Genomic DNA, 20,455 nt, shown 5'->3' with positions numbered 1-20,455 from the left:
TCATAGCTGTACAAAGGTACAGGTCTGCCACACTTGCAGATGTGTATGTCTAGATTCAATTTCTGATACATACAGGGCTGTCTCAAACAATTACAGATCTGTCACTCTCCTGTATGTAAGTCTGTCACTCCTCTGTAGGTACAGATCTGTCACACATATACATGTCTACAGTCATCTGTATGATTATCAATGAAGACATTTGTGTCCCCAAAAAGGGACAAATCTGTATATTACACTTCTTCCATAGACTTTTCATACAAGAAATCAACACTTTCATCTAGCTCAACAACTTAGATTTACAAACAGCTGTTGAATTCTTCTTCCTTCCTCAAAAATCTGAATACTAAATTATCTAGATCTAGACATCTGTACAATATAAACTGTCTTCTTGAAATCACCTTTTGGCATTACATGAATATCCGATAGATACTTGCTGCACTAATCACAACAAATGAGAGTGCGCAAGTCTATACCTTACCACTGTCTTCAACACAAGCTGGTTTCAGTTGTCTTAAGTTCTTCTTAAGTTATCTTACAGCTTGCTTCTCCCCTTTCTGCTCAGAATTTGGTGACAAATTGAGTTAAGCTCATCTTATGAACAGAATATAGTATGATTGATGTTTTTATGAAAAAAGAAAGAGAGAAGAGTTAGGGGTGTTGTATTGCAGATGTATTGCAGATGACTCTCTTGACTTCAATTTGTTCTGAAACACCTGAATTCCTTGGTTCAGTTTCTTTTGCAAGCAGACCCAAAATTGTGTTGAGGAAAGGGAATTTTGGAGTCAACTGATGGAGAAAGTGTTTAGAATTTTTGTATTGATGGTAAAACAAGAACCTGGAAATAATTAGCTTAAAGTTTTTTATACTATCCATGTTTCAACCAAACATTCTTGAATGACGAGCAGTAACTGTTGTACAATGTTTACTGCTCATGTGTCCCTCTCTCAAGTCACATCAAGCTGGAACTAAATCATTAATGTTGTATTTCTTTTAGCAGGTTTCCCAATTCTTCAGTGTCTTGCCTGGATGTTATCCTGTTGGTAGTGTTTGGCAGAGTGAGAGTTTTGACCATCTGTTTCTCCTATTCTGTATACAGCACAAGAAGCTGTGACCGCCACGTTCCGAGGCTCAGAGTACTTCGTTTACGACCTGTCTGGCGATCCCATCTCGAGCAGCCACGACGAGATCACGCTCGGCTTCAAGACCCACCAACGCAGCGGCCTTCTTTTCCACACGGGGACCGGCCAGGACTACGTCAACCTTTCTCTGAAAAACGGCGCGGTTTCCCTGGTGGTGAATCTCGGTTCCGGCGCGTTCGAGACCCTGGTCGAACCCCTCGAGGGCACCTTCAACGACAACCGCTGGCACGACGTGAAGGTTACTCGGAATCTGCAGCAGGTAGTGTGCAGATTGCATTGTAACTCTGTGGTACTAATTCATTCCTGTAGGCCAAAAGCTGGAACACGGAGCGGCCACGGCAACAGTAATGGAGAAACTTAATGCACTCGGTGGTGTAACAGATTGAAGCATTGCATAGTCGCTAACACATAATCTGGAGTGTTAAGACCTGAATTTGTTACGCTTTTGTTTTCAACTTTTGTTTCAACTGCAGAGTTTTAGAGGGCACTTCCCTAGCAGGAATGTGCCAGAGTCAGTATGGTCAGTGTGGTCAACTTGTTAGATGTAACACTAACGGTAAAAATTAAGGACCTTTCAAGTTCTGCTGAACACATTGAATACGCATTACTAAATCTGAATTTTTACCTTCTCCACCCACTTTCCTCGCATAGCAGTCGAACATAGGATCCGCTATGGTAAAAACCTGTCTTCTGTGGTACATAACAATAAAATGTAATGTTTCTATGGACTGTCTATCTATGGATAAACAAGTCAAAAGCAATGCTAACAACAGTCTTTTGCATTCTAGCATAACTGTTGCACAGAGTGTGGCAATAAGTGTGTAATGCACTCATCTTTAATGGCTAAGACAAGTTTCAAACTGTGTGTTTTTTATATATTAACTAATGGTGTCTCCTTTTTCTTTCTGTAACTTGTTCATAGCAGCTAATGGTGTGTGGACTCGATTGTTTTCAACCTGTGGTCTAATCCAAAAAGTCCTCTGTTTGCTCCGCCACAAGGGCATACCTTTCTAAAAAGCACAATGTGGCGGCCCCTTGTGCAGGTTACGATTTCAGTAGATGAAATCTTCACGGAGACGGGCTTCACGCAAGACGACTTCACCATGCTGGGGACGGACGACTACATCTATGTGGGGGGGAGCCCAAGCGACGCCGACCTGCCGGGGTCAACCATCACCAACAACTTCATGGGATGTCTCAAGCAGGTAAGCACCCTTTTGACAAATTTACATGGATGGTATTTCTGCACACAAAGTAAAGCGCTTACCAACAAGCTTTTGACGGTCTTTCTCAAGTTGGTTTAAGCAGCTAAGCACACTGTTCATAAGTACTGCACAAAAACCGAGATTTACCAATGGTGGTAAATGTCAGGTAAGTCTATTTATGGTTGCTTTTTGCAACATTCACCAGTCATTTTGGTAAATCCTGATTTTCCTGCAGTTGTTGTTGAACAATTCTCAACAGTGATACCGTAAATTTGCTTACTTTTGCGGTGGTTTGATTTTGTGGTAAGAGAGAGAGTTTTTTCGTGTGTTTTCAATTTCAATGGCGAAGTCGCATTGCACTACCACTAGCTACTTGAAAAAGCATCATGCTTCACCTCAATTGAGGATGCCTGCTTTACCTTACCTTACTTAACCTTTTTTTTTCAATTTGCGGTATGTTGACAGAAGTGGTTGTGCAGCACTGTTGTAAATATGTTGGAAATGCATATTTGTGGGGTCTTGAGTTTACATTTAGGAAGTCGTTGGAAAAACATGAAAATAAAACCACCGCAAAAAAGGTTTCAAGATTTACAGTAGCGTACAATGTAAGAAGCTCTATAAGTCACAACATAGTTTCAAATGCAACTGAGGATGCTGATTTTCACATTTCTGCTTAGTTGACACATCGGCCAATTTGTTGTGGCATTGCTTTGTGACATCCATTTGTTCCGGGGACATATATGTTCAACTTGGTGCATTTCCCTGCATTTGTTATTTGCGGTAGAAGAGGATACAGTACACATAAGTCCAAGTGCAACACATGAATTACAGTTGCACTATACAGATTGGTGTAGTTGAGGACAGACTGTGAAAGCCCCTGGTGGGGGAAGCTGTATGATCTTGAAAAAAGACTCCTGCTTAAATCAGACTAAACCAACAAAGAAAACCATGAATCTTGTGCCTTAAGTCTTGTCACTGAATAATGTTCCAGCTTATTGGCTCAAGCTATCAGCCATCTCTGGTTTGTTCCAATAAAGTCTCAAAAATACATTACGTACCTCTAGAATATGCTGGGTTTGCCCAGAAATACATTATCTAATGCATTCTTTATAAGTTTGAAAAGAACAGGCGCTGATGCCAATTTCTAAGCTTAGCAGTGTTACGTTTTACTGCTGTAACAAACACATTTTATGGGCCTTAAGGGGAAAATAAGTACTTGTACCTTAGCAGGCTTAATATGTGCATATTTGCATAGAGTCACATATCATTGCTGTGTGTAGCTACTGTGGCATATTAATCTGCATGTCGCACCTTGCACCCCAATGCAAAGGTGATGAATACAAAGAAAAGGCCCTTCCTCAAAAGGCAACCATACCTCGTATCTTCAGCAAGACATTAACAACCAGTTGTTTAAAGCTAATTGATATACATTGATGAAGGTTAGACATCCAGGGTAATATGATAAAACCAAAATTGCTCAAGCAACTGGATATAATTTTGAAACAGACGTTTCAGACATCATCGGCTATCCTTTGTCAGTGACTAATAAAAAGAACATTACTGGAGAACCAGGTTTTATACCAAAATTCTGAATTGAAATGTTAATGAGGGAAGACAATTTAGGATTTAAATAGAAGACTAGGACAAGACACTGTTGTATGCTAATAAGTCATTCAAAATCTAAAGGTTCTTGATTCGGATCTCAACAGACCCCAGTGTTGTGCCCTCGGGAAAGGCACTTTACACCCATTTCCTTACTTGACTTAGTTGAAAATGAGAATCAAGCCAGCGGTCCTGTGTTTGACAAAAGCCACACCTCGAGCATGTTGTAAAATCCCACTGCACTTATCTAAAAGAGTAGGGGCCCTCTCTAGTGTGAGCGGATCAAGCCTTAAAGTCTGGTCTTATGCAGCTTGTGTGTTATGCCTATAGGCGGTTTACCAGTTATGCGAAACAAACAAACAAACAAACAAATATGCACATTAGCATCACTGTCTCACATACATGTACAAATGATTGTATTCAAAGAAATATGATAAGGACACAAAATTCTGAGATTTGGTCAAATGGAGCATATTTGGTGCAGTAATCGATCAATGATTTCATCACATTGATGCTTCATACAACACTTCTCTCATTTGTCACATGACACATTTCCGCTACAGGCAAATCATGCATTACTAGTGAATCAGTAGATGTGCGTTCTTTTCTGAGGTAACGGATGGTTCATCACGTTATTATAACACGCTATACCCAGGCAAATCATGCATTACTAGTGAATCAGTAGATGTGCCTTCTTTTCTGAGGTAACGGATGGTTCATCACATTATTATAACACGCTATACCCAGGCAAATCATGCATTACTAGTGAATCAGTAGATGTACATTCTTTTCTGAGGTAATGGATGGTTCATCACATTATCATAACACGCTATACCCAGGCAAATCATGCATTACTAGTGAATCAGTAGATGTACGTTCTTTTCTGAGGTAACGGATGGTTCATCTCATTATTATAACACAGTGCAGGCAAATCATGCATTAGTAGTGAATCAGTAGATGTACATTCTTTTCTGAGGTAACGGATGGTTCATCACGTTATGTGCATGTCCTTTCAGGGTTGACCCACATTAGAAAGTAATGGATACTTGCAATTAGCTCTTCTGCTGCAATATCAGGAGCCGCTCTCTCTATTTGTCAACCGAGTTGTTCCAACAAATTACTTTGCTCCAGCAGAGTTGTTCCAGATCATTAGTTGCTTAGTCTCATACCAAATCTCTTTCAGAACAATTTGTTAAAACCACAAATATTTTAAAACAAACTCATTCGAGTAGGCATATCACTTAGATTTAGTATTAGTATCATCATTCAATATATAATGAGGCAATTAAAAATTTCTAGATAATTACTTGAGATGATATCGCAAATGAAATAATCTTTTAGAAGTCCTAATTTTAAGAACTTGAGACATGAGGATGCAGTAAAAAAATCAGCATCATCCAATAGTTACAAGTTAGGAAATATATTTGTTAAGTGTATTCATTTATATACATATATATTCATTCATGATCAAATTGTGACAGGTATTGCAGACACAGAGTTCTAATTTATACCTATTCCTTTCTAACTTGCCTTTTAAGAAAGATTCCTCAACAGAAATCTGATAATTACATCCTCTTTAAATGATGACTCTGCAATTTTATGCAACACATTCTGCCCTATATATCCTGGTTTAACACATACAGCAGGCCATTGGAAAAGAGTGATGCATAACAACATCAAGGCGGCTCCCATAGGATGCTTTTACATTTCATCAGGGGACACAATTTTGCGCCAGTCATCCATTCACCGCCGCATGTGTAAAGAACAGACTGGGCCTCGTATGCGAACGGCATACCAATGAGCCCAAAGATCCTTTTCTGCCATTTTGTCGGATTATCGTCATACAGAATATAATCTTTCCCTGAGTCAGCAATATTGCATTGTGGTCAGCCATCTTGTCCTCCACAGTCGCCCAAGGTCGTTGTACGACAGGAGAATGTGCAGTGTAAAGAAAGAATAACAGCCTCCTGTTGGAAATAGATGACTTCATCAGTATCTTTTTCATATACTTTTCAAAAAAGCTTCAAAAATTGCTGCAGCCTGTGCTATGAGCAAGGAAGCCCTCTGGACAGTTGCAGATTACTTCCAGATAAAACGAAGAAGAAGAGGCCCTGGAGGGAGAAGGGCCGATACCATTTCCTCTCAACAAATGAGATAGCAAGCAGGATTACAGCGATCCTTGTCTAGCCCATTTCTCTAACACAGCAAAAGTTACATGGCATCGCCTTCCTTCATCAGTTTAAATCTTGGCAGTTAGTTCTTGGGAGGCAATGCAGACCACTCTCACAGATGCTTGTCGTCAGCTCCGGGGTCAAACAACCTATTTTGGGAGCTTCAGTCCATCAGTCTTGCATCAAGGTGTGCATCAGTGCAGATATACCTTGCTAGGGGCCCGTTCACTTGTTGAGGGTAAGGTTATGTGTGCGTCTTATCAGTTAGAATGATTTGTGGTTGGAAGTACACGTACACCAAACATGCATGATTTCATGGGTGGGTAACATTACTAATTCCAAAAAAATATATTTGGCAAAGGAGAAGTATAGAATTAGGAGATATAATTACTACTTGTGCACTTGAAGAATTAGATATTCATGGCATACAACATGTTATTAAAGATTGAGAGAATGTTAGGGTACATAGCTAATTACTATGCAAACGTACAAATCGAACAATATGTCTGCCCAGGGAATGATAACGTACACCGTTATAAGCATGATTGAATATTCCCAGAGAGGCTTGCTTTTCAAGAAGTGCTGGTGCAGACATGTTTGTCATCTCTGTAAGCTATGAACTTCGTGTTCTAGTAGGTACAACACTGGGCTGGTCTCAGTTGTACCATTGATGTACTGTTTAGGGTGCGGTCATGTTTGTCATCGCATGATTTTGATGCCGTAGAATTTCTAAGCAGGCTGTGACGAAACTAACTGCCAACAAGTATCTAAGACAGCCCTTTTCCATAATAAGCCACCTGAATTTTGGAGGTAACCTGCACAACTATCCCAAGAAGTTCCTCAGTTTTTGATCGTACGACGGTCTCATGACGTATGTGTCTGGTCCTTAGACAACAGATTATGATTTAATGAATACATTATGTTAAACTGTAAAATAGCTGTTAAGGTATGAGGTGTATGATGTAAAGTGACTTTTGACCTTTACTGCAATATGCTGACATCTTAAAAGGGTGTGCACCTGTGCAGTTGTTAAAGTGTTAGATAGGTCAAGATTAAGGTCACAAATTTCTCAAACACTGCAGCTGCCTCTCATGATGTAATGATTATGTGGAACCTTCTCAGCCAATGGAAAACTTCAGCTTATAATCTTCTCAGCCAATGGAAAGCTTCTGCTTATCTACTCAGCCAATGAAAAACTTCAGCTTATGATCTACTTATATACACCAATGGAAAACTTCAACTTATTATCTACTCAGCCAATGGAAAGCTTCAGCTGATGATCTACTCAGCCAATAAAAAGCTTCAGATTATGATCCACTCAGCCAATGGAAAACTTCAGCTTATAATCTAAAGGCACGGGTAGTTAGAATAAAAGAATGAAGCACCCATGTGCACCTGTCAGGTTAGATTGGAGATTGGAAGGTCAAAATGGTCTCTCCTGATTAAAGACCAATCCTTACACTGAACTTGTTCCAAATTGGTGCAAGCTGTCAGGTCAGTAATTCCAACGACCTTGAGCAAATCAATGTCTCATTAAACGCAGGTCCTGCCATCTGTTGTGTGCAAACTACTTCTTTAACGAGTCATGTTACACAGAGTTTGCAAATGCATGGCAGCAGGCAGCTTACTTCTGGAGTTAGTGGTGAAGTCAGGTTTTGCTTATGCTTAAAGGTAGAAGATCTAGAACACAGTATGTTGGTTATGGAGATTTGACATGGTTAAGGACCCCAAAGTGAGAAGCCTTGATGCTTCAAAATTTATAGTAGGGTAAACAAGGAAAGTACGAAAATCTAGTATGTTTGATTTCAGGGTACAATCTACAAATTATGTAAAAATGGGCTTAGATATTGCCGACTTGTTCCATTTTGACGTCCTCTTTTATATGACCCTCAGCGGAGGTCATGTGAATAATAACAATATTCAGGTGCAAATTCACGCCAACCGAACAAACATAATGATCTATATGTAATTCACACAGTCTCAAAACTGACTTATTCCTTTCCTGTTCAGCACAATTTTACATGATATCACTCATGCACAGAGCAATCGCTTTGGCAAGTACTGTGTCGCACTACTTTATACTACGACTGACTACGGGGGTGGCGGATAATAATATAAATACTGTGTTCTGCAACCTTAAGGCAACCTTCAATATGTGGGGGCATAATAGTGGGTCAGAAATTTACATGTATCTGATAACATCCATCGTATTTTGAAGAGGCTTTATCTTTGGCAATGTAATTAGATCATTACTTTCTTTCATCGTGGGCTTTGTTGGATGGAATATCAATAATTTCCTACTTTGTTGTGCCCGAAAGGTCTTTGGTTAATGGTATATCAACCACAAGTAGATATTGTAAGTAGAGTTTTAGGGTATAAGGTCTGAAATGGGCAACAGCTGGTAACCTAATAGACTTGTTTCTTTTGCACGAAATTGGTGAACTGCAATGCAGATATCTTTTATTTCATGTTTTTTTGTTCTTTCATCATATAGGAAGTGGAATACGACATCTTCACATTCATAATTGAATGTTTGCCAATTAGAAACAAAAATGACTGAGTGCAAATTTAATGGGATTGAAGGTATTATACAGGAGGCTCTGAAGCACTCAGTGGCAGACAAGATCCTACACAAGACACCGATAGAATCAGAATAATACAATTTACCGGGTGCCTGTTACAGAACCGATGATGGTATCAGAATATCTGCTGTGCAAATGAAATGGCACTTGGCACCAATAGGTCTGTAGCGTTGATATAATAAAGATGAAGTCTGCTGGGATTGTGGAGGTGGACATGGTGAATACTAACCACTCTATTTGGAGGAGTGTTGGCTCCTGGTTTGACCTCGAGAAGGGGATTAAATGAGCCAAGATAATGCATAGTTGCCTCTTGATTTAGATTGACTTCAAAGTAGACATGAATATAAGCAACCACCCGGCGCAGGCAACCACCTCAAGTTACAATTCACATGAAAACAGTCTCGTCCAATTTTACCTACTAGTAGTTAACCCCACCCTGTCCTCAGCAGCCACCTGTCTTCAACAACCATTTTCCTCGGTCCCACAAGTGGTTGCTGAATCCAGGTTTTACTGTATAACCTTACAAGTTAGGTCCTTAGGCATTAATGTTGCCATCTCAAATGCTCTTGCAACTTTAACAATCCTTTTTATAGCTACATGCACATGTGATATGAAGCATACAATGTCATGTAGTTGAATAATTCAGTCCTTCAGTAATACTCACTGCCTAGAGGTTGTATACAAGCTCCTGATCAAGATTTTTACAGCAAGGTGCTCACTGAAAAGTAGATCTGTAACAAATTAATCTCTAGCACACTGTCTATAGCTGTTTGGCTACCATTTCCAACTTGTTCACAGGGTTTAAGGCAGCAGAGAGAAGGTTAATATCATTCAAGGGCAAGGGCAAGCATCTAGTGTAACAGTTAAGAAGCGTTTCCACCCACAGCCTCGCATTTACTGTCATAGGTGGAATAATTTCACACATAATGTGAAGAAAAAGCTTCACCCCCCTCCCCCTCCTGGTGTGCATTCAGTGTGGCAGTGTTGCCCAAGGCAGGGTGACAGAGGTCACTCCTATATGTACCCTCTAAAGCGTCATCATGCAACTGGAACGGCTCTATGGTGTTACATGTCCTTCATGGCGTAAAGCCTTTAATATTGGCTTCTTTGGTCTTTTTTTAGTGGGGCCACCTAGAGAATCTTGATATCTGTGCTGTCTGCATATGTATGCCCTGTATTCAATTTAAAAGGATGATACAAACATTTCAATCTAGTTGCTGAAACTACTTTATTTTAGGCTTTCTTTTTTTACTCTGGACATTTCTAACAGTTATTATATTTGAAAAATGTGGAAAAACAATTCTGGTATACAAATTGAATTCTGCACTAAGCTTTGAATTCATGTCCTTAATGGATGATCTTAAAACCAAATAGAAAGTGGAAAGTGGGATTTTTAACTGTACCTCTCCTCGGTGCTGAAATAATGAAAGTTCTTAAATATACTACCTACCTATGGAAAACCTTCCTCCCTAACCTTAAACCTTTAAGAGAGAACGACCCCTATGCATTATCTGCTACTACAGGAGATTGATATTTGTTTGAACAAGGTGTTCTGCATTGATAACACTAGCTCGGGGGGCCTTTTAAAGTTAACAACCATTAAATGGGCCACTTCGTTGGAGTAAGCCTAACATTTCGGCTCTGCTCTGCTACAGGCACATTCAATATGTTACATTGTACATCAGTTGAATACGAAAGCAGAAACCAAAAGAACAACATTTAAGTCATTGTTGTGCAATTGTAATTTTTTAAAGATATCACACTTTTATATAATTTATATCACTGTTGGTCTACTGTTTTGCTAATATGTATATCTATGTTCAGCTCTTATAGTTTTGATTTACATGAAATTTGAATAACTGTACACCAAGTTATCTTATATAACTTGACACAGTAGGCACCAGTAACCTTCAATAACATAAACTGTTACACAACATTTAATGCTAATATGTGCTCTTGGTACTTTCAAATATCCAGTACCATGAACTAAACTGCCATAAAGGATACTAATGTTAACTGCCTTGTAAGTAGCTTGATAATGTAGTTGGTACAGAATAAAGACATTGACAATGTGACACTGTGTTTCAAGATAATACATGTTTAAATGCAAGCAGTTTGCATGCACAAGCACATGCCAACAAGCAAGGAAACGAGTGTAGCCTTTTCCATAGCCCTCTCAAAGTGATATAAATTCTCTGCATGTAAATGACCCTACTAGCAGGCTTTCCTATCCATACCCCAGTAACACTGGAGATGACATAGCTTGATTAAGGGTAAGTGCTCGCTTTCGGAAGTCCCACTCTAGATGACCCTGTCTTGGAGGAAATTAGCGAGGTCATTTGGTGTCAAGAAATGCGATTATCTAAAGATTTCCGACCACCGGATCATTATGATAATGACCTCTGTGGGTGTTGAGGGAATTCATTATTCAGATTTTGGCACTCTTTGAAAAACAGCTGCCACAGGCTTAAAAAAACTGGACAAATATTTTATATGTTAACAGTAACGTCATATTTTTTACACCAGTATAAAACTCACATGCAATGGGCCTGCTAACTATCCTGGGAGTGTAAAATTCGGCTTTGTCAACAACATAAGCATTAAACAACTTGCAATTGGCAGAAACAATAGAATACAATACTTTAGGCAGTCCCTGAGGAGGTTGTATTGTGTAATGATATAAGCAAAAAAGTGATAAATTTGCATTAGTAATGATGTGCAAAGTATTGCAACATTAGGAGGTTTGTGCTCATGGGAATATAGTGGAAAATATTTCCGACCTCTTTTTGTGAAAATAGTCAACTCAGGCACCAAACTTGCTAACATTCTTTCTTTCAGTATGTCTGTTCAGTATTCTTCTGACCTATTTGATATATACACATTGCGGAAGTTTTACATAAACATAACACAGTTTTTACCATCATAAAATCTTAAAAGTATGGGCGCTCTAACCCTCCATTACGATCATCCTTGGGGAGAACTCTGAAAAGGACAGTTAGCGGTCACTCTTAGCTCCATGTACATATCGTAGCTCTGAGATCATGACGAGAGAATTGTACATTATACGACCACCCAGATTCAAAGCTTTCCTCTGTACTATGCCATCATTTGGAATCCGAATGAAAAACATCTTTTACAAGCTTTCCACTAGCTTGCCTCTCCTCCTTTCTTCATTTTAAGAGCTCAAGTCATGTAGCCGAACGCATCGGGGTGGATCCATAGTGCACCTGTTTTATTGCGTCGGGATTCCCGGAGCTTTCCCTCGATAATTACCACACCATCGCAGGCAAACCCTGACCAGACAGGTCCCAGCTGCTAGGTGCAGGCATGTCAACGCCTTAATTGCAAATTGCGGAAGTTGACGGGGAATGAAGCTGTTAATAAGGAAAATTTCCTCTCACTTACCTCTCGACGGCTTCAGATGAATTACGCGTACGTGGGAGTACTGTAGTGTGATAATAGGAACCGTGTTTAACAAGGAAAATAACATGTGAGAATGCAGAAATGCAATTGATGTAATTATTGCATAAGTGCTTTGGGATTACAGTACATTCACACTGTACTGCAAAGTTTTATGACATAATTGCACTCTGCCTAGGGTATGACAAAATTCAGTCGATTTTTAGTAGACCAATCTGTAATAAATTTCTTCATTCAGCCACTCTTCCACCCCCACCCTCACATGTATTATATTCTGTTACTTACTTACAATATCTGCACCCTGATATGTCCCTAAACGTATGACAGTAGCACGTTTCCTGTTTATACTATACACTCGGGGCTGCACTTAGTAAGCATTGACCAAACTTTGGCTCAGCAAAGCCCTAAGGTATGTTATCAGGCAAAATAAAGCCCAGAGGCCCAATAAAAGGTCTTTTATCCCAAATTGCACCTCATAAATGGCTAAGAACGTATGTAAACACCTTTCGAGAGTGCGGAATTTTATGTTTAAGTTGCGCTTGCTGTAGGTAATACTAAGGTTTGCCTGGCTTGACTTTCATCCAGCCTACTTGGTTGAGTGTAATTTGTGCCCTTTATTCCCGGCTTGCTTTATTCGGCCCATTTTGCCTGGGAAAATTGCTCAGCTTGATGACTGTTGATGCTTGAGCTCCCATCCGGATAGTGCTCTACATCACCCCCCTCCCATGGCATGTTTACACCTACATACGGCCAGGTCATGTAATCGTCAACACATTTGGAGTGAGTACAATTTCAGCGCAAGGTTTATGTGCGCAAGGCTTGGCTTCTCTTGAGTTATCACTCTAATTTCCCAGCGTTATTACAGATTGGATGGTCTGCTCAGCCCCTTGTTCATTGGTTGCATATGCGCCTGGAAACGATCCCTTATTACGAGTTATGGAGTATTCCAGTGGTTAATGATGAACACAGTTGGTTAAGGGTCCGACTGGAATGGGCCCGGTGGGATTGGGGAAATGTCTTGTGGGTCAAACGTGCAGCTGGGTGTGGTCCCAACCTTCGCTAGAAGTGTCACCTTGGACACTCCCGCTTGGCTCAAAATCTCCCCAAATAGGTGGTCCGAGGTGGAAAGCCCGTAACGTTGACAGCACATCAGCCAACAATTCATCTCTGATAACATGTGCTGCCGTGGCCTTGTTTGATGCTTTTTGTGGGCAGGGATGTGTGCTGAATACTAAAGAACAAGCAATAAGACGGGGATTGATGAAGGTGGGGAGGGGGGAATGGGCCACAACATTTATTCATCTGGACGATCAGCCTTCATTTCCCCCCCAGAAAGATGGGCTGGAAATAATGAGAATCGGAGTGGATATCGGGAAGAAAAATGGAGCATGCAGCCGGCGCGTTTTCTAGCAAATCCTTCTCGAGTGCCTCCATTACGCTATTGAGCTGTTTTGGAGGTTGATGTATGGAATAATCGAAATGACATTGTGCAGGAAAGGCAAAGAGGCCTCGTGATGGGGCAGTCATAATCAGCGCCTCCTCTTTGCCCAATGTAGCTTGGGAGTGGCACGTTTAGCCGTTCTATGGTTATGAACACACATTACCCTTTATCGCAATATTCCCTGCCCTTTGCTTTTATTTCAGCCAAGTTTCTGTCTGCGTATTTTCCTTGGCAATCCGCCGTTTTCCATGTCTGTGGCTAGTTGATGTCCATGAAAGCCTGTGGTCAGGTCCTGCCCTCCAGGCATGTAATATTCATACTGCTGATTTAAGTGAGAGGGTGGAGAGAAGGTCAGTGATTCCCTGATGGCCGCAGGCATGTCGAAACCCCCACACATAATGTACAACGGCGAAAAGCTCGCCGTGCGATTAATTTGGAGATAATACATGCACCGTGATTATGAGGAAACAAGTCGATGGTAACCGAAGATGCATTGCGGAGTCGGCTTCCGAGCTTTCCAGGCGTGTGTAATTTTTTGCGCTCCCGAGCTGCGTACATATAAACCCGATGATAGATGATCCTCTGACAACGCGAGATTGGTGGGATTCACTCGCATGATGTGTACAGCACACTTATGAGCCATAATGGCAGATTCTCCCATTGTTACCACACTTACGGAGCCCCAAACAGCAGGGTAACGATATCCTCCTTCTGTGTATGATGTATATTTGGCGGCGGGAACATGATAGGTGTCATTATCACTGTTCATTGGAGCTCCCCTAATTTTGGCATCGAGGGACATGATTAATAATGTATGTAGTTACAGGAAATATGATCATTCTTGTACATAGGGAAATATGCAATTCAATCCACTCTTAATAATTGGTATATTTTCAATCCAATCTTGGTAATTGGCTTTTGATATCGGGTATTTTTGTGTAGCAAATAGATAGGATCAATTGCCATGTGAACCAGGTGGGGATATCTGTGTAGTTCAAAGTTGATGTTACAGTCAATGCAATTGTCTGTTTCATGTACCAAACTTATCTTTAAGAACAGAATACAGCCACAAACTGGATAAAAATGGAACTCCAAAAAATTCCAACTTTTAAAGTACGAACCCTATACATTGGAACTGTACACAGAACCAAGGTTAGATGGTACACGATCTTGAGAGTTTGAAAGTCATGATATGATTTTGTAAACATTTCCATGCATCACACAATATTTAGATGAAGAAAATTGAGCAATCCCACTGTCTCATGTTACTATATTTGTAATAGCTAGCTATAAGCAGAGACAACAAGTTCGAAATGTTTTCTTTAAAGTTCTGATAAATCTAAAATTGGTCAAAGCTGACATAGAATCAAGTCATGTAGATAGTATGGCTTATATCTGGAAAAGGTGGATTATTTCAGTTTGCCAAGGTAACAACAGCAGCGTTGATGAACATCTGGTTCAAGTATAATCTGTCAAAAAAGGTCAACGACCTTGTGTAGTTCAAGTAGGTATTGGGTGGGCTGACTACTCTCTCTTTACTGCCTTCGGCTGAATTGCGAGGAGCTTACAATTGGCGGGGATGAATCGCAAGGGTCTGGAGCGACTTCCATTCCGCAATAACTCAGGTGACCTCAGTACAACAGTAATTGCCCCAGGTGCAGCCATAGGACTGTAGGTTTTGAACCAATAACACCAGGAAGGACCATAAGAGCAATGATTCTTTAACATGCTCAAGGTGTTTATCTCCAGCTTAACATGCCATCCAAGAAAATATCCCTGAGCAAAGCTAGCTACAACTCATTTTTACCTGAGTCGAGTGAGGAAATTGGTATAAAGTGCCTTTCCCAAGGACACAACATTGGGGGCTTGCCGGGGATTTGAACCCAGGAAATTTAGATCCAAAGTCGACAACCCTTAACGCAAGGCCACTGTGCCACCTTTGATGTAAGGTGATCTTCATATACTACATCTTGTTTAACGAGCTATCGGCAAATTATGTATTATTCAGTCCTGGCCTTTACTCATCAGCTTGATCATACCACCAGTCTTCATGGGACTTGACAGAAGATAGGGTTAAGCAAAAATGTCATCTTGGACCAAAGGTACTCAACACAATCTGTAACACATCATCTTTATATACATCTTGACGAAAGACAGCGGATGCTGTCTGAAATGTCTGGCTGTTTCAAAATTTCATACAATTGCTTGAGTAACTGTCATTTGGAACATCTTTACTGTATCCATTCATTATTTTCAAAGATGTTCTTGAAGTGCCCGCCACCCTCCCTTAGATGCACATCCAGAAAGTATGCAGATCAATTGTATATTGATACCATAATCAGATATGAAGATATCTTTAGAAGTGACAACTCTTACAGGGCAAAACTTTGTAAATGCATACTAAAAGATTGCCAGAGGGGCGCTCAGTTTGGCAAGAGATATTTTCAAACACTCTGTTCAAAGGTAGTATTAGGTGATGATGAATATAAATTGTACCTGAATTTTGCATTGTTGATACAAAAAAATCAGTATGACTACAATGTATGTTGATTGAGATAATGTACGTGTACCTATCCTAGGTACATGTATATCAGACTAACCTAGCCTGCTAACTTATGGTTGATGTTGATGTTTTTCTATCCGTAACTGACAAAACATGAGTTTCAACACGCTCAGTAAATGTCAGTGATATACTTTATGCATAACCAATTTCGTGTTTCAGTCTTGCCAACTGCGACAACTGATACCTGTACAGTCTGCGAGGATAGGTCATACGACACTGTGGTGCACTATCTACTGTCAATTAGCGTAATTACATAGAGCATCAAATTGCCATCAAATTCCGTCTCCCCCGTGTTATGCCTCTGAGTTATTCTCACTTTAACATTAAAGCATGGCGGCTGATTCCTATCACATATGCTCCCAGCCTCCAGAGAAATGTAATTCCCATAACTATTTCATTACTGATTCATTGTACAATCGCCCTTGAATGCATTAGTAGCTGTGTAATGCGGGAAAAGCCTAACGTTGCGTACTACACCCTAGTCAGACAGACTTTGAAACGAAAGAAAAGGGCAAAGAATTTTACATGTAGTCCGCTAACAGCATTTTACAGTTGTGATAAGAATCGTAGATCGTTTGCTCTTTGAAATATGCCAGCCTCCTTTCCTGACGAGCGATTGGTTGACCTTGGTAGAGGAGAGCGCTGCAAAACGCGGGGAGGGAGATAGGGTATTAAACCTGTCGGCTTAGTGCATACTGATGAAGGCATTAACTTTGTTCCAGCTCATGTTGACAAAATCACCTCAGGGCAGATCAATTTAATTTAATACCTCGCTTCTTTGAACTTTCCTTATTATCATTGGTTAAAAAATACTGTCATCGCATGTCGTTTGAACAGTTTTATGGTAGTAGTAAATGCCAATTGTTTTTTTAGCACTTCTGCATGTTGTAAATTGAAGGAAATCATGTATATTATGAAGCATGTAATGTTTGGACATTCAGAGTCTTTCAGACTGTCCTGGTTGTTTTGAGTACAGTTACATTCATGTCTGTATCTGTATCTATATAGCGTATAACCGCCATTCTGCGTAACACAGCAGCTTCGCAGGCACGTGGCGCGACAGCAGCTGGTTAAATTACAATGTCCTAAGCCTTGTTACCTTTGTAAAGATTTTTGATCTTGTGATATTGATATAGATTGAAGTACCAATTTAACATGATTTCTTCCTTAGTTTTATCCTACTTGATTTTTGCATGCATTGAAATACAAGCTGATAATACATGCAACTTGGAGACCAAGGCTCACAGTTTCAAATTGATCTTTTGTAAGGATCTTTGAGGGGATGCACTTTGCACAAAGAACATTGCACGTTTCAGAAACATTTTTCCACCATCCATGTTCATTTTAATCAGTTGACACAATGTTTGGCAGAAATCTGCATTTCAATACGCCACTAATGGTAATACATTACATGGAATTGGGTTTTACATCTTCCTAACGATTGTTGCAGAGTCCGTCCAATTTAGGTTTCTTGGACCAGTACACCTTGTCATATTTCAACTGATGTACTGTACTTCTAATGCGTTACCATGGCCTGAGAATGATATTATTACCTTCGTCAAGAAGGTTATGCTTTTTGGCCTGTGCTTCTGTCAGTTTGTGTGTGTGTGAACAGCATAAATCGAGAAGATGACTGGATGGATCTTTATAATATTTTGTATGTTACTAGAGGTTGGCAAAAGAAAGATTGAAATGATTAGATATTGGGCCCCCTTGAGACTTTCTACGTTGCTGCAGCAGACATTTTTAGTGCTGAATAGCTAGCTGTTGCCTAATGAATACCGGTATGTTACTTTCTATTGCATTGGCCACATACTAATTTACTCTCAATAGCCCATATCATAACCATCCAATGCTTCATTCAAGAAATTTCTGCCTCAAAATAATCCTCCAAATAATCAGAGCGTATGCATTTCTGTTATAGTTCGAGAGTTAATAGTAATGAAGTTTTAACTGTAAATCCTTGGCCTTACCAAGCAAACAGGTTTTGATCTTGAAAGTGTCCATGATCATGAGCTTTGCAGCCAATGATGATGGATTTGGGAACTTCTGATGACATCCCAGTGGGTCCTTTATAGTCTAGATTGCCTTGTTTTAAGATCAAAGTGGTGAACCCACCTCCCATTCTGTGTCTTAATAGTTCTCTCGAGAGAGCTATCCTAATTAGCCAGGAGATGACCTAAATGTAAGAGCTCCGGGGAAATCGGGCAGGTTCTTGTCAAGTCCTAGTGGAACCCAGCGTGCTGAGTTTTTAACTGTGCCATATGTGAGGATTGATTGTACTGTACGGACAGTGACCCCAGTGTCTGTAGTGTGTGTGTTTTCAACCCATCTGTCTTTCATGACCACTGTGTGCACCGGCTCTACCATTTGTGTGCTTGCCAAGTCAGTCAAGCAACTGTGTTCTTCAAGTCATTTACTAAACTCTTGGGGGAAATGAAGGAACACGTTTCATATCATTAAGTTTGTGATATCTTTACATAGAAGTGTTGAAGTTTCTTTGAAATACTGTCAAAAGCACAACTTAAGATTGAATCAGAAATATACTTCATGTTAATGAAAGCTTTGATGTTGACAAGAAGAATTGCATTTTGCATGCTTGATTCTACTTCAAATGTCCATAACTTTGAAGGAAGAATGACGACATAATAATGAGAGATGTATCATTTGCACCCTGTTGAATGTGAAATGGTTTTTTCGCTGTGCAAGATTCTGTAACTGTCACTTATAATTATACCGGCAGTCACCGAGGGAGCAGTTACCTCGCAATGATGTTCCTTGATGAAAGCTTTGCCAATGAGATGTACCAAATGATTTATGACTTGAGAAGCACAGTTCAGTGCGGAACATTTTGCATTAGTAGGCATGGGAGCCCGTGCTGCGCAGTTACCGTTTAATGAGCTAATCCTATTTTCTGACAAGACCACAAACTCGTTAATGATTGTAGATTTCACAGTAAGATGTTGGCTTTGATCGGGACCATGACACGCCATGCATGGCATATTAGAATAAATTTGCATCAAATTTCTTCTTCAGAAATTTGCTCAGCCCTTTGTAGTTTTGTGTATGTATTTTCAGTCTATAACGGGGGGTGCCCAACCATCGGACGTTTTTTTATGCGCTGGAACTCACGGCGCTCCATTGCTGGTTGCCAGAGAGTGGTCAGGTTTTAATGAATGAATTTTGAACACATTCATCTAAAGACCATACTTGGACAAGAAATGTATTCATACTGTTCATGGGCCCTTCATGCTCCGCGTTACATGCGGAAGACGCTGTGAGACATTTTCACGAATGTACCTTCTGATTTAGTGCTACGCCAGATAGTGTGCCTAACTTAGTACGCTTTGGTAATTTTGCTCTCTTCGGAAGTTGGTGATGAAGTTAGGGAAATGTAAATAAGGCTTGAAGTCTGCTATATTCTAGCTTTCTTTTGACCGGAAAATTTTGACTGTGTGCACTTCTAACGTCATGTGAGAAGGGCTATATCTAGCGCATCCCAGCTCATGTTCCCACGGGAAATAGGCTACTACGCGGCCCGACGTACGTATTGAATGCGGCCCGACTTACGAAATCATTACGAAAAAACGACACCGCTTACATCAACAATACTCCGTCTACTTATTGGGAAACATCTTCGCCATCTCTGTATTCAGTTTCCTTTTCATAGATGGTACCAATCACATGTTAGAGCGTAACAAAGCTGTGCGTTGAATCGTCCCGCCACCATCGCGGTCCAAAAAAATGGCGGGAAAACAACGTCGTCAGACGACAGCAATGTTTACGTTGTTTTTCTTTGGTCGGTTTTCTTCTCAACAAACACTTAAAGACCCAAATTTTTAGTGTTTTATGAAATTATTTTTCTTATGTGTATGATAGCTGTGTGACTTATGTATCTGCTTGGCACAGATCATATTTTGGTGCCGGGCCGTCTAGCTACGCAGTGACCCTCTACTCAGCGTTGCCATCATTATTGTCAAAATACTACTTTTCGACAAAACAAGAAATGAATATGTACACATATGTTTTGAATGTAAATGACAATTATGTGCATGAACTTGGGTTATTTACCTTCCTTATCAGCATAGTCATTGGACACAAACACGGCGTACTTATGCAAAATAAGATCAGTAAAAAATCCGTGCGATGTTCGGGCGCGTGCGAGGTTCGGGCGGCCCCCGTTAGTGTATTCAATACATTTTTAGAAAACAGGTCATGTTAGAAACAAGGGAATCTTGTGGAAATCCCTTGAATCTCTTGAGGAGGTGGAAGAAATCATGAAAATCTAATTTTCCCTTGTTAATCATAGTGCTCAAGAGGGTCTATATCGAT

At 40.2% G+C, this 20,455-nt stretch overlaps 1 protein-coding gene across 25 annotated transcripts in view; it reads left to right on the top strand.

The window, feature by feature from the left end:
• LOC136432507 (neurexin-1-like) overlaps window positions 1–20,455 on the top strand; it is a 217,832-nt gene that overhangs the window by 92,288 nt on the left and 105,089 nt on the right. For 23 of the 25 annotated variants that reach the window (XM_066423836.1, XM_066423835.1, XM_066423833.1 and 20 more), the window contains 3 exons: window positions 1,097–1,398; window positions 1,791–1,814; window positions 2,183–2,344. In XM_066423836.1, the coding sequence (XP_066279933.1) occupies window positions 1,097–1,398; window positions 1,791–1,814; window positions 2,183–2,344 (488 nt within the window). The remainder of the gene's footprint in view (window positions 1–1,096; window positions 1,399–1,790; window positions 1,815–2,182; window positions 2,345–20,455) is intronic. The other 2 variants (XM_066423839.1, XM_066423845.1) reach the window with 2 other exon arrangements.

This window comes from Branchiostoma lanceolatum, chromosome 4 (assembly GCF_035083965.1).
Source record: "Branchiostoma lanceolatum isolate klBraLanc5 chromosome 4, klBraLanc5.hap2, whole genome shotgun sequence".
In the NCBI taxonomy this organism is placed as follows: domain Eukaryota; kingdom Metazoa; phylum Chordata; class Leptocardii; order Amphioxiformes; family Branchiostomatidae; genus Branchiostoma; species Branchiostoma lanceolatum.
This window is presented reverse-complemented; position numbering and strand designations above follow the sequence as displayed.